The 15,503-nt window shown below is 44.8% G+C and overlaps 1 protein-coding gene across 2 annotated transcripts in view; it reads right to left on the reverse strand.

Annotated features, from left to right (window-relative positions):
• Positions 1-1,491: 1,491 nt before the first annotated feature.
• The window catches only part of zranb3 (zinc finger, RAN-binding domain containing 3), a 43,104-nt gene continuing 29,092 nt past the window's right edge, over positions 1,492-15,503 (reverse strand). For both annotated transcript variants that reach the window (XM_088606240.1, XM_088606239.1), the window contains exons 14-21: positions 13,273-13,443; positions 11,856-11,953; positions 9,457-9,558; positions 8,733-8,875; positions 8,069-8,197; positions 6,410-6,779; positions 2,400-2,531; positions 1,492-2,306 (exon numbers count right to left, since the gene is read on the reverse strand). In XM_088606240.1, the coding sequence (XP_088462366.1) occupies positions 2,208-2,306; positions 2,400-2,531; positions 6,410-6,779; positions 8,069-8,197; positions 8,733-8,875; positions 9,457-9,558; positions 11,856-11,953; positions 13,273-13,443 (1,244 nt within the window). In that variant the 3' untranslated portion in view covers positions 1,492-2,207. The remainder of the gene's footprint in view (positions 2,307-2,399; positions 2,532-6,409; positions 6,780-8,068; positions 8,198-8,732; positions 8,876-9,456; positions 9,559-11,855; positions 11,954-13,272; positions 13,444-15,503) is intronic.

A 15,503-nucleotide genomic window follows, 5' to 3' on the forward strand; every position in this document is an offset into this window, starting at 1 on the left:
AGTCTAACACTGTATGTATTTAGAAAATAGCACACTGAGCATCAAAAGGAAGCCCTTAGAACTTCACCAAATTCACAGAGGAGCATATTATTGTTTCTGCAGCAGATGCACTCACTGAAGAGATGCAGAGCTCCTGCTGTGCAAGGGTGGGATTCTGGCCCCAGCACGTGCTTGTTCACTGGTGTCTGAGCTGTCCCAGCTCATCCCTCAATCCAGCCTCCAGCAGAGGGAGGACATGAAGATGCTCTTGACAAGTGGGACATATTGGTTCCCGTCTCGGTTTTTCACCAGGCTTGCCATTGAACAGGTTATATCACCTGTGCCCAATCAACTCTCTTGCCTGAATCAAACTCACAGTCAGGCAGGAATAAGTCATTGGTTGTATCCATACACTTAAAAAAAAACAGTTGTGTATAAGTAAAAAGTAGATGTAATTTTAATTACGAAAATGTCATCATGAACACATCATATTGTTTAATGCCAAGTATGAGTGTGGGGAAGGAGTGATCACAAAAACACAGCGACAAATTTGAAAAGGAAATGCACAGAAGAGAGCAATGCAGTAGTAGTACAGGACGAGGTAGGGAGCTATAGAGTGCAGAGGCAAAGATGATGCCATGAGATATGTGTTGTTACAGCGGACAATTCAGTTTCACTATTCAGAAAAAAAACATGCTGGAATTCGGGACTTCTGGCGTTTTCCTCATTATAAAACATATAGATTAAGGAGTTATGTTACCCAAATTGTATGACTTAAAAACATTCTTCCCCCAAAAAAGAACAATAACAGCAAAACAACCATGGATGTCCAGCAGATTCTGTACTCCACTGGCCCTTCGATAGTACATCCAAAGTGTTGCGTTTTCAGTTATACATCAATATATAATCTTCATTAACGAGAGCAACACACCAGGCCATTTAAAACTAAATGCCAATTAAAATGGTGGATAACATTTTTTTTTTCTTTCTCATTCCTGTTTTGCAAGAAAAAGACAAGATACTTCCTATTCGGAAACTGCAATTAAATTTAAATTGCAGAAGCAATTCACAGCTTATTTTAGACCTGCTAACTTCTCCCACAGCAGCTCTATAAACAGAACGCGAGCTGTGAATTAGTTTAATATTCTGAACACTGCTTATCATCCAGGTCTGTTTCCATAGTAACGTTCAGCCATTTTTTCCCCCAATCTTGAAATTGCTTGTGAAAAGCAAACAGAAAGGATACATACATTATGTATGCGTGAGTTTCTTGATATTCATTTTAAGTTTGATTGCTGTGAGAAATTAGTTTATTCCCTTTTGTTCACCCAAGTGGAATGAAATAATCCAAATTACACTGAAACACGTTAGGCTTAAACATTCAACACATTGGTTTAAGAGCTTTTTAAAAAAAAAATAATTACAAAAAAGTCATCTTACAGTTTTTTTTAACTGAAAGTATACCTTTAGATCATTAGAACTAAGAAATCAAATGCAAAACACAAAAAGGTATTGAGTGATTCAGACTTTTATTTGACTACAGAAATGTCTTCTTGACAAGCAAAGCTCAGACTTTTGTAAACATCATCTACCAGTTAAAAGGAATTCTTATTTCAGAATAACTTTGCAAAACTAAAGTTGAACTAAAATTTGCTAGGTGCTGCCAGAGTTTTTTTTTTTTGCATTTTCATGTTGAAAACAACTAAATCTTGAACCTTCTAGTTCCACTCCGGTACAAGGCGGAAGAACGGATAAAGGGATAACTCTTTCATTTACAAGCTGGGGGGCTGACCAGTTAGTGTTTTACTCCACAGACAACAGCCGCTTACGGAATTTGGCACATTATTCCAGAGGGATGTACGTTTACCTATCAAACATTCCGACCACATCAAGTGGAGAAAACTGCAAGAAGGAGATGATGAGACAGGAGTGCAATCAAGCAAGTGCCCAACAAAAGGATCGGAGCATCTTCTGAACATCTAAGCTTTAGGCTGTTATAGTCCCTCCTAAGGTACAGCATGGGTGCACACACCACATCTTTCATTCCAGTCAGAAAACAAGTCAATCGGAAAGGTCTGTAAGGGACCGTGGTGTCCCTGCTTTAGGGACCGAATCTGCTTAACCTGCTCGAGAGGTAAACCGGGTCCTGTTTCTCGGCACTCTGCACCAGGCTGAGCTGCGTCCTTCTGCTCTGACAGACGAGAGCCCCGCTTTCCCCAGACAGCCTGTTATTTCTTAATGAAAAATCGGGTTATATCTGAAGCAAGTTTTGATGCTGCCATGCTTCTCTTCATCTGGCTCCTCTCTTTGGCTTGCTGTGCAGTTCTCTGTAAAACAAGCACAGGGTTTCAGGCCCGGGATTTCACTCCCACAAGGAAACAGGCAAGGTGCAGCAGGGGGAAGGCCTGGGAGAGACTGACCTTCCTGTGACAGAGCGTGCACAGTGTCTGCAGGTTGTCCAGGGAGCACTGTCCTCCTCCGCCGTACACAGGCCTGATGTGATCGACCTGCCAAAACTGCCCTTCCGCTGGGTCACGGATGATCTCGTTCAGCTGGCAGCAGATTTTTAAAAAGAGAAAGAGCATAAACAGTACAATCTCTCCTTTTCAGTTTACAGTTGCAGACACGTATTGGTATCCCGCAAGCTCTATTTATTTGCTACAACATTTTGAGTAGTGCTTACTAGGTTGAATGACAAATGCCAACATTAATTGGGGGGGAATAAATCTGACTACACAAAGAAAACACAACTTCAGTTTTACAGCAATAGCTCTGTGCGCTCACAAAATGTTAAGTTGTTTTAAACAGTGAGCAGAAAGGGCATTAATTTCTGAGTGGTACTTTTCCTTGAGATGATAAAATACCACGCTTTACGATTTCATTAAAAAAATGTCAGGAGATCAGTGTTGAGATACAATTGCCAGCTTACGGATAAACCAAATAAAGCTGAAGAATCTGAACCAACAGCGAATGATGTGCTGCTTCAGAGATCGGTAGCCTAGTCCACAGAAACGTTCACAGAAGACATTCATGGCTTCCAGGACAAGAGAATCTATCGAGGTGGCAGAAGGGAGTGCTGGAGTGTTTTCTTCACAGATGAGTGCCATTTCGCTCCTGACAGAAAACAACGTGTGTGGAGATGTTTTGTGGTGCCTGTGTGACGTCGTGGGAAGAATCTCCCGTCTCACAGCAGCGCATTCACTGCAGATGGAGGACAAACGTATTGCTCGGCGGTACGCCGGCAAGGCCCTCCAGCCAACAATTCTGCTGTTCCAGCGGATCTACAGGTGCTGACTTCAGGTGGAGGGAAAACAACAGCAAAACATAGACACCTTGCTGTTCACCCGAGCCGAGTCCATCAGGACAGGCGTGGGATCAACTGGCCAGCACCAATGGCAGGAGACAACCATGACCAGCCCAGCTTCGCCAGCTGCCTCCAGCTGCACAGGACGGGTGGCAGCACATCCCACAGCAATCTGTCCAGAGGCTGATCAGGTCTGTGCGTCAGCTCGGCCAGGTAGTCCCCAGGTCATAGCCGATACTACCTCTGGAATATTTTCATTCATTGCCACTACATTTCGAACTACATTACCGTTCCCAAACACATTTTAACCGTGTCCATCAGGACATCCAAAGGAGAGCTACTTGGGTATCTCCACCTATGCACTGTGCTTTTACATTTAAGGTGAAATGTGTATATATATATAAAATGTATATAATATAAAACAAGAGTATTAAGCTAGACATATTTCAAGAGTATTTTTCTTCTGTACTGGGCCATGCTCCTGTTGGTATGCTGAAGCATATTAACAAACTGCCGGCACCACCACTTGTTTAATGCTTAAACTAGTACTTCGTGCTTCCTTTACAACAGGCAATATAGAAAGGACTGAAGGAATTATTAAAAACATTTTTGGTCCTGAACTGTTCTGACTCTTGCAGGAGAAGGCTGGTAGAGCTCTTATCTATCACCCAACAAGAATTGACTCATCATACACATCTCGTCATGGGACGTCCCGTGGGCTGATTCAGATTCCCTATTGAAACCACTAAAGATCTGCTCATTAGAAGACCCGGTTTGAGCAGCTTGTCACTCATCAGTCCCTCAAGCCCAGTTTAGTGGCAGTGCTGATCCCTCATCCCAGAGCCTGTTCGCCCCGTCCGGGCTGAGTGTGTGGCTGCCTGAGTGTTTTCACCAGGTGCCGATTGAGCAGTCCCGCAGATATGATAGCGGTGTATAATGATCTCGACTACATTATCTAAAATGATTACGGTTAATAATGATAAAAAAAGAGCTGTGCCCAGAGGGCAATGAATACATTTTGCTAAACTGGGATCAAGCAAAAAGGCAGCGCTTACTAATTGCCTTTTAAAGGGAGGCGCGTCACTGTAAAATCACTGTTTATACAGCAGAACCACACTTCTTTCCTTGCACAATTGTCATGTCTCTTTGCAACAAAAGGTATCAGACTGCAATTGAGACAGATATAATACATGAAAAAAAAGCGGGCTAAAAGAAGTCTAAAGCCACTCTAGATTTAATGTTGGCATTTTCAATTTGTACTCAAGCCATCTGGGACTCCTTGCCTTTTCAGGCTGAGATGCCCCAGGGACAGGCCAGCTGCAGAAATCAATCCCTATTCAGACTGTAAAGTCCTTTACCATAATTAGCCTGGTTCTGGGAGGACCTGAGAAGCACCACAGTGAGTAACTTGTACAGATGGTAAATTGGATGGTGACCTGATCAATATCACGAAGTCCTCCCAGCCAGCCCTGAGGGAGCGTGGCCTTCTGATACACTCAACTAACCTCACGTCTCTAATTCTGTATGCCAGGAGTATTTATGATCTACTGCATTGGCCATTTCCTTTAGCGCGAGGGTTGTTATCCCAAATCCAGCAGGCACAGTGCATTGATTTGTGAGAAGGTGTTTCTACTTTATAGAAATGGCAAACAGTATCGCATACCCTGCTGTTCCGCCCCGGTACAGAAAAATCAATGCAGGATCTTAGAGGCCTAGAATCTCTCTCCTCTGTGCAGCTGAGCTGCAGTAGAGCCCGAGCACATCATGGCAAAGCCTGTGGCCACAATAAGACCGCACTGTTCTTGCAGCATAGGGGAATTAATCCCACTCGCACACAAAGAACTCATCTTTCAGAAGCACAAAGCAAAAGATCTTCAAATATGCGGATACCTAGTCATACACACAGGAGGCTGGTTACCCTTAAAGAAAATCCTGTGCTTCTGTTATCCGCTTCTGAAATAATAATAGAAATAATTTCCAGAACTGTACACCTGTTGTGTTCCATGTGTTATCTCTACACAGTGGAAATGTATTTCAGAGGAAAAAATGCTCCCATGAGCATTTCTACATAATATACACAAACAGTGCCTTGAACGTGTACTCAGAGCCTTCATATGCTGTTCTGTGAAATTACAGAAGGAACGCTCAAACTGTGAATGCTCAAATTGAAGACTTCTAAAGGTAATATAAGTTACAGCAAATGTCAGCCATAACTAAAGAGAAGAAAGAAGTAAGTTCAGACCCACACGGCGAAGCACATCAGGCGGCGATTAAAGCCGCAGTTGGGTCAGTCTGCACCAGTGCGGTTCCTGCCCATTCCTCCTGGCAGACTGACTTCACCAGGTTCAAAAAGATATTAAGGAAATCTTTGAAATGTTTTTATACCCCTCATCTGTGCCTTTATACAATTTAATCCCTGAGCTGGTCTGAAAACTCCTTTGTCTTCATTGATGAGTCTTCACTTGAAATTCGCTCACTACCTGACTGAACAACATTACAGAAACAGGTGTTATTTATTCTGTAATCATATCCACCACTATTATTGCACACAGACAGAGGCCACAGAACTAATTGCGGCTCATTAAAGTACCTGAATTAATTTAGGTTTGCCACAGCAAAGGGTTTGAACTCAGGTAGTTATGACTTCTCCATTTTTCGTCATATTAATTACCGTTTGTATCTTTTAATTTTTGCTTTGAATGTGTGGAGCAGGTTGTGTAGATAAAAGACATGATTCTATACATCAAAGTGTCATGACCGCAGGCCCTAAAGCTTGAGGCTTCAAACAGAGTGTGAAAACTGTGAAGGGATCTGAATATGCAGAGGCCCATCAGGCTTCGCAGAAAGTTTGGGGTCTCTAGTAGTGGTGTTGTGACACTTACATTCTGAGTAGCAAATGCAATAATTAGCACTATTAACATTTTACTTTCTGATTAACTAACAGAATAAAAATAGCTCTTCAGCACTTTATCAGATGTATTTCTGTCTCCGTTATCCCACAGATCGGTAACTGCTAAATAAAAACGTGCGATTGCAGCTCGTGACAACCTCCAAATCACACCCCGCGCGTCCTGACAGCAGCCTGAGACAAGCTCGGGACTCCTCCCCCCCCGTCCTCGCCACTACCTGGCGGAGGGGCAGCTGTGTCAAGCTGCTGCCCTCCAGGATCTCCTTCCGGCGGGCGGGGGGGGCGTCCCGGACACGCTGGTACAGCTCCTGGGCTCCGAGGCCGCACTGCTGGCACACGCCGCGCTCCGTCGCCAGGACGCGGGCCCTCATGTGGGCCTGGCTGGAGCGCACCAGGAAGTCCTCCTGGCAGTCCTGGGAGCAGAAGCGCGAGTCCCCGGGGGCGGGCCGAGGGCAGGGCTGCAGGCAGCAGAGGCACAGGGGGGCGCCGTCCCGGCCCAGCGCCTGCAGGTAGCCCGTGCCCTCGGGTGGCCCGGCCGGGCTGGTGGCGCGGCCCTCAGCGGCGCCGTCTCCCGAGGGCCCTCCGCCCCTGACGAGACAAAGCCAGCGTGAGCGAGCCCAGCGCAGAGGAACAGGTCGAGGATTATTCCGCGGCGCGTCAGGGCCAAGGCAGGCTCTCTGACCCCCTCCTGTTCCCCTACAGATGTCGTTGTTATAACTTCATTCCCGAAGGATTTTGTCTGAAATTTAACACCTTTTCCACACACGTGAAGAAGGCTCCGCAGCCGAAACGCTGTGTTTCTTTTCTTCTCTTTCCAGCCTGGAATAAACCTCTGACTTGTTCCTTTGCAGCCTACGCATGCTGACGCAGCTCCCTACTTGAAAACAACGCTCTACCTATATACAGCAGCCGGGACGCGCTCGGGGCTAGCGGGGGACTGCACTTTCACGACTTTCAGCTTGCTGGTTCAGAAGCATTTTTATTTCCCATTTTAAACCGTTTTCTTCCAGCGGTTCAATCGTGAAAATACCCGCAAGGAAACCTGCAAGCCGCATCCTCGCTGGGCGTGGCGAAGGGAAGGAGCCGGATTCGGGCTCACATGCTCCCAGAAGCCCCCACCCTGCCCCTTGGGGGGGGCCTCCCAGACCCTCAGGCAAGCTGGGGTTCCCATGGCAACTTCTGCCAGGCAGGGCAGCTTCACCTGCCTTCCAGACAGGGGATTAAGCTTGATCCATCTGGGCCGGGTACTGACAGGCTCCTGGGCTTCCAAAACCCCCTTTCAGTCCTGGCTGGCTTACAGCGCAAATGGTCTGAGGCAATCTTTCTTTCCCTGCTCGCCTCCTGCCTTCAAACACGGGAGCTTCTCAGCGAGAGGCACGCCAGGTGCCTCAGATCTTTCCCTCCCAAATGAAGGGAGATATTATTTAATGACGATGGTAATGCCAGATTGAAGAGACGTCGCAAGCTAGACCTGCCAGCAGAATGAGCAGGAACGAGCTGAAACATTAAGTCTCCGAGAACAAGAGCATTTTAGTCGCGCTCACACTGAAAGAACTCTCCTGCCCTCGGTGTGGTGAACTAAGTGAGGAGGGAGACAGGACGGGTAATAATGAAACTGTAAGGTGGGGGTGGGGGTGTAACAAGCTGCCCAGGCCTGATCCCAGGATCTGAGAGGATCACGGTACTGGATAAGGGACAGTTGCCGGTAATCACAGCACCCCTCCTGACAACATGACAGCAGCCTGTCTCAGGGCCCGGCAGGGAGTCTAAAACCCGGCTTTCAACTCCTCCGTCACGGCAAGGCACCTGTGGGAACCCACAGTCCAGCCCGCGCGCCGCATACAGCACTTATCAATTTTTACACAGGAACAGCTTACGTCTGGTGAACTTGGTTTGTTTTACTCTTGGGGAGGAAGGGGTTTTCTCTGGCAATAACTCGGACAAAGCCTCCATCTTTCTGCACCTTCCTGAGGGAAGCCTGCGCCACATCCTCCTTGGTAAGATATCTGAAGGAAAAAACACGACAGCAAGAAACGATGCATCGAAGGGAAAAAACGATAGACCTGCAGTACATCATTTTCACCCTGTTACACGCACACAGAAAAAGAACTTGACTCTTCGAGGAGCGCGCAGCGCAGTGAGAGCACGAGAGGAGGGACATGAAAGGTGTGTCACACACTGATAACGTCGCAAAGCGCGAGTCTGCGGGCGGCACTGGAGAAGTGCAAATTGATTCTGGAAAAACTCTCCAAAAGTTGCCTGCATGGAGCTTTGTGCGATCCCCCCAGAGACAGAACAAAAGACGACGGTCTAATATTAGATTTTCACCTGTTAATTTAGTTGTGTCCCTCCTCCCCCTTTCCTTTTCTCACCGTACCTGTCCGCTCCGCCTCCGTGTCGCGCAACAGGACTGGTTACAGCTGGCGGAAACCCATGAGCCAACTCCTGTTCAAAACCCCGATCGCTGCTCTCTTTAACTCCTCGCTTGAGCGCAAGCACTCCTGGAGCTGGGAGGCTCCCTCCCCGAGCAGAGCTCCTTGCCTTTTGGTGCTGCTGTGCCTCCGCTGGCCGCCCGCGATGTCCTCCAGGGCCGCGCGCGGGTCGAGAAACACGCGGCCGCTCCTCCGGATCGCCCTCTGCTTCATGGCCGTCAGGGCGCTCCAGGCCCGCACAAACCGCAGCACCTGGCAGAACGAGCGAGCGACCGGCTGTGAGCGCCCCCAGAGCACGCCCCCTCTCCTGCATACCCTTCATAGCAAGGCTTGAGGTCTGCAACTCTCTCCTCTATGGGCTCTGTAACTCGTAACTACAAGATCTTGTTACTGATTTTCAAGGCTCTAAACACTCTGGCTCCATCATACATCTCTGAACTCCTCCACGTCAACACTCCTGCTTGTGGGCTCCGCTCAGTTGAGGCTGGTCCTCTGCTCACTGCACACAGGGCTAAATCACAGACTTGTGGTGACCATGCCTTCTGTCTCTGCTCCAGTGACCTTCCTCAGACTTCACAAGAGACAACTGGTCAACTCTCTTCAAATCTAAACTCAAAAGTTACCTTTTTACCAAGGTCTACGTCCGATTGCCTGCATCTGTAAAAACCTGTACGCTCTTGTTTTTTTCATTTACTTTATATTGTACTTTTCTGCCTTTTTGTTTATTCACATTGTACAAAGTCCTTGGGTTTGTCCTGCGTTTTATAAAACACAGGTGGGACACGTGTCCCCTAACAGCATCAGACCCATTGAAACTGCAAAGATCGTCTTACTTGCTGACGGTTCTCGGGATGCTGGAACATCTCTGGCAAATCTTCCCAGTTCTCTAATTTTATGTCCAGCGGGATGAAATTGCAGTTCAAAGGAACGCCATCCTAAAATGCAAAGCAGACATGAATGTAAGATACTGTAGACTTTGTCTTTGTCTACTTAGACTTTTAAAAATGTCCCAAATGTGACTGAAAACGCACATACGGTAGATGTCTTTTAAAAAGATGCAAGGTCTGTGTTCTGAGAAAAATTAAAAATAAATGTACATCAGTTCTCATTCAGATCGCCCTTGGTTTGCAGGAAATTTCCTCAACCTTGTAGCACAATCACTACTGGTAAATGCATTTTGAAATTTATACACATTCTTTAATAAGACTAAATTATCATCTCACCCATGTGAGACTTCGACCAAACGGTCCCAGGAATTGACTGAGACCAACACATACATTTATTCATTGTTTCAGCTTCTAGCAAGCGTAATGGAGCCGAATGAGCTGCTGATACTGTAATCTCATCTTTGTGGCGCAGCAAAAGAAATATGCAACTTCATAGACAGTATACAGTATTCAAGCACTTAGAGCCAGTAAATATATTTTATTGATTATAAAAGGCAAAATATTACTTTTCTGAATGCTTACATTTGAATTCAACTGGATCACAATAATCTTTTATAGAAATCTTGTACATTCACAATTGTCATTCAGAAAATCCTTTATGGAACACATTTTCCTGCTTAATGAACAGGACATTAACAATTATTTGAATTATTGAATTATTTAATTCAAACTTTAATTTCTTCAGTCCATTGCATTTTCAAAAGTGTCAATCATTGCAGGTTTTCCGTCTCCATGGGCTTCCTACATTTACAAACTAAATCCCGATCTATCGAGCTCAGAGTCCTTAATTTAATGTGAGCTTCAATTTGGGTCTATTAATAAAGGTTGCTTATACAGCTTAGATGGCTCTTATTAAACAATCGGTAGGCATGCCTTTTGAAAAAATGACATGAGTTTCTCAGTTAAAATATACTGTGCGTTTGTTTGCTCTATTTTATAACTCCATTCTGCTGATGCTGTTAAAAAAAGTATTACTCAAACCAAAAAGTGTGTAATGTTTAGAATAAAACTTGGATATAATCAGGCTAACCAGAAAATGTTCATATACAGTACATATCGTTGCTAAAATGACCCTTCCTTATCTCCTGGGAGCCGAGCCGGTACAATCCAGCTGTATTTATAAATATCCTTAGCTGCCTCCTTTTTTGCCTTGCAGTGCGGAATAATACTAGGTTTGTCCCTTTTTGAGGCTTGGACTTCAGGCACAGAGAATTGATCACTATAAAATACCAGCCTTTCAGCTTGAGCTGTTTCTCTTAATGTGGTAGTTTCAACCTCCTCTCCGAGCACTTAAAAATTCCCAATCAGTTTCCACCTGCTAAATGTACTAACATACCTATGATTAAAACTGGCAAAATAAATATATTCAGAAAACGCATTAGATTGAATAATCTTCCTTTTGTTCTACTGTAACAGGGCATTTCAGAAAATAAGTGGAGAGACATCTCTCTCTCAATTTGAATAAATAATGCGAGCCTGTGGTAGTTTTAGAATAAACCCACTTAAAACAGAAAAAACAGCTGATGATTGCAAATTATCACTTTAAATAGAAGAGCTCTCATCCCCGTGGCAAACTGAGGGTACAGCTGACAGGAATGGAGAAGAGGTTCTCTAAAAACAGCCAGCTTGGAAAGGTGAGGGTTTTTTCACTACAATTTCTGCAGTTTGGAAAAGATTCATGTTTAAAAAACCTAAAAAAAGCTGCTTGATTGGATCTGGTCTTCATTGCCGTCCATGGGCAGACTCAGGTATGCAAATGACAGTCCAGCAAATGTTCCTTATTTCATAGCTCCTCATCATCAGCGTTAGTCCCCTAAAAGACCTCTTACGAGACACAAATGCTTCATCTGTTCTGGCTGCACAAGTGCACAAGTTCGGGTGTTTTAAAAAAGGACAGTCCCAAGCAGGCAGGCACGACGACGACGACAGGGGAAACTGATTTGGATTCATCCATCAGTGTCTAAATATCCGTCGTGTTTGTTTTTGGTTGATGTTACTTGAGCGGCTTTCTGTAACATGCAACTCCCAATACCAGATGTCATTTTTAACCAATGCATTTCTGAACCTGGGTGTCTCAAAGAACACACATTAGCCCTGGACTCCAAACGGTTAAATCCAAACAACACAATCTGAAGTTCGCCAGTGGGCTCACATATAAATCACTACAGAGTGAAACCAGAACAGGGCAAGTCAGTCATCTCATGTTCTATATAAAACCCTGCAAACCCATGTCTTCAATTTGAGAGCAATGTACAGCTCTGGAAAGTGGAACTTTTCATTTGTACCTTGCTGTAGAGGTAAATCCTGTCAGTGTTTCTGCTCGCACAAAACTTCAGGCCTTCCTGAACAGGAATGGTGGAGTCAGCAGAACCGCACTCTGTCTCTGTCAAACCAGAAATGAAAAAACTCACAATAAGATAATTACTACCTGTGCCGGTGAAGTTTCTTATATACTGTAAAGTGCTTTAAGAAAATGATGATGGTAGAAAATAATATCAGAGGTATCACACTTTTACAGCTTAATAATGTAGCAGTGCTTAAGGCCCATCCATTATGATAGCTGCAGTAAGTTAGCTTAATGCAGGTAAAAAAACAGAAACAGTTTTTAAAGTTTATTCCGTGTACGCACATTATACAAATGTAAATGTGGAACACATCCAATGTGATACTGAATATAGCACTTGCAGTAATTTAGAAGATTTTGTCCAATAGGTCATTAATCTTCATCAAATGAGCAGCAAAACTGGAGACATGTTCCCAAAGTGTCACTCTGCTGTCAGGCTCATCTAGATGTAGAGTCATTACATCACAAAGCACTCCCCTGAGGCCACTTCTATCAGCTAACTGCTATGTTTTACATTAAACCACCAGCCCCTGGAGAAGGAGACAAACCCAGGCCTTAAAACAGGTAATTCGCACATCATAAAAACCGCGTGACTGCTACTAAATGCCATTTGCACCAGTTTGGAAAGATTTTGAAGTTACAAAACTCTAAGTGAGCAAATTACATGGGAGGTCAGAAGATCTTTAATTGAAAACACTCCACGTTCAGACTACTTTTTTTTTTTTGCTTGTTCAATATGCTCATGGTGATATTTTTCTGTTTTTAATGTGCTATCTCCTACTGTCACCTTCTCATTTAAAATCGGAGGAAATCCGAAAGCCCCAGTCGATCAGGATAATGCCCGATGTCCTGTCGGGTGTCACGCTGGGAGATCGCAGGTTCGGAACACCTCCACATGTTCTCTTCTACTCCCTGTCTCTATTTGTGTTTGTGGCTTCCCTGGCATGAAGATGTTTTTTCTTTTTGATTCTGAAAAGGAGCGAAGCCTTGCTGGGCTAAAAGGGGCGTAATTCCTCTAACGAACGTAAGAAAATCTGAAGAGCTACACATGACAGGAGGCCCTCCGGCCCACTCTACCCGTTGGGTAGGTCTCAAGAGGAGTCAGGTGATCTAGGGATCTCCCTCCAGCCGCCTGTGAACAGCGGCGATATCCTCAGTAATGGCAACCCCTGAATGCCAGAACGACAGTGCACTTCCTTCACTGAGAAAGTGGGCGGCAGGGCTGCAATTCACTCTCATTAGAAAACAAAATGAAGTTCTATAAATAATCAAATCAGAGACATGGGAGCAAAGGGCATCTTCTCAAGCCTGTGGAGAGGGAAGGACACACGCGATTCCCCATGGATTCTGATTCCCACCCTGGGATAACGCTGTCTTCCCTGAAGAGCCTGCGCCTTGCTCCCCCTCCCGCCTCCCGCTCTCCGTCAGGCACGCGTGCTGGCGATGAGGCGGCGGGTCACCCCTGCCCTCGGTGTCCGAGCGTCTCTCCTCCGCCCCCTGCGGCTCCGAGAGGGGCTCCTGGCTGGGGCCTGGCAGTGGAGACACACACACACACTCGATACAGAACGCTTCATTTGAAAAAATTCAAACTTAAAAACCACCGGAAGAGTGCAAGGAAAACGGCTGTCCATTTTTTACGATTGTTTCCTTCAGAAGAGAAGCCGAAATGAAATGCAACTCACGACCAGAGCCGTCTAAAGAAAAACGTGCTTTTCTTTCATGTTGGGGGAAAAAGGCAACAGACATGGTGATACGATGTCTCACATTTGTACTCCTTATGCTTGTGAGATGGGTACACCACTGTACCTTACCTCAGAGACACAAGGCTCACCACCAGTCAGAGCTGAGGGTTGTGTGGGGGGCTGTATTATTTGAGCAGTTAAAGGGGAAAAATAACTTGTTTGTAATCCAAAACGTTGGTAGCCAAGGATTTTAGGTAGTGTGAAATTAGTGACTTCATTTCACATTATATGTGTTAGGAAGAGTCTAGGACAATCATGAATTTGCTACTATGCATTTGATGAAGTCTATTGCAAAATACTGACAAAGCCCCTGCAGGTTCACATTAACACAGGTGTGCCTAATTATCCGGATGTTGTTCAATGCTTGTTCACACATTTGTATGCTGAGGACTCCTCTATCTTCAGAAGCCGTTTAGAGTATCATTGACCTGAATAATGACTTACATGCTTTAACAGTTTCCAATCTTACCTAAACCTCAAGAAATTTTCTTCAGATATCACAAAAAAACAAACAAAAGATAAAAGAAATGCTCTTTGATACACTTCAGGGACTTTACTAATTGTCTTTTCCGCTCTGTTCGCTATTTTTTCTGGTCAGGTTTTTTTAAGATCTTCTGAAGTTGCATTTCAAATTTGTATTACACTGCCATGGCGGGTCTTTTGTATCATTATATCCTTTGAAATACTGCAGACACAAACATGAAATGTGACCAGATACACAAATAGACTTTTTACCAGATACCTCCTCACTCTCCAATAAAATCCAGTAAACTAGAGGCCCATGTTCATTAACAACTCCGAAGGGTGAGAAACAGGACGTCATGATTTCGGTCTTCAGCAGACAAGTTGCAATTAACCACGACAAGCTTCCTAAATCAGTACACTCTGGCACTGACCAGAAAAAACGCAGAAAATGGAAGAGAACTTTAGCCTGGGTAGTGTAACAAAACATCCATAAAGCAAAACCAAGGAGCTGATCGTTGATTTCAGGAAACTGCAAAACAGACATGCCCCTATCCACATCAACGGGACTGAAGCGGAAAGGGACAGTAACTTCAAATTCCTTGGTGTCCATATCACTGAGGACCTCACATGGTCTCTCAACGCCACCTGTCTGATCAAGAAAGCACAACAGCGCCTTTACCCCCGCACTACCACAAATGCAAACACACTTAGAAATCTACCTCTACCTCACGTGTCAAAAAGCTCACTCCCCATCATTTTCTATCCTTTATTACATTCTGTTGATGTATTTTGTTTGCACATCTGATGTTGTTTTGCACACTGCTTGTTGTCTCTTTCTTTTATTATACAATTGTATTGTTGTTTTTTTGTACTGCTTATCGTCTGAGAGCTAGCTAAATAGCATTTCGTTATACCATATACCTGTATACGAGTATAATGACGATTAACTTGAACTTGATAAAGTACAACGTGTATCACAACAGTCCAGCCTGAGCATCAGATCCAGAGACCTCAGGCTGCTTTCATTGTTATATCCTACAACTGCTCTCACGCTGGCAGCAGTTTTCTTTCCAGCTGAGCCGCCACAGGCTGGAAAAGGTTTCTGCAGTGAGGGACCACAGTATTGCAGCTGACACTCGATTCCCCACGCTCACTATTTCTTTCGCTTGCTGTTTTATTCTGCTACCGAGCTTTACACGTGTTTCAGTGTTAGGTTGTGCTGTCCCTGCATGCGCCTTCATCCTACCCCCTCCCCCCGAAAAAAAAAAAAAACACACAGGAAAGGATGAAGGTTTTGTTCTGACTGGGATTAAACTCCATCCACTGCTTGGAACACTGGGTCACAGGATCTTTAGTGCTGCGCTCAATTGAAACTTTAAGCC

Source organism: Lepisosteus platostomus, chromosome 14 (genome assembly GCF_059453375.1).
Source record: "Lepisosteus platostomus isolate fLepPlt1 chromosome 14, fLepPlt1.hap1, whole genome shotgun sequence".
Classification (NCBI taxonomy): Eukaryota; Metazoa; Chordata; class Actinopteri; order Semionotiformes; family Lepisosteidae; genus Lepisosteus; species Lepisosteus platostomus.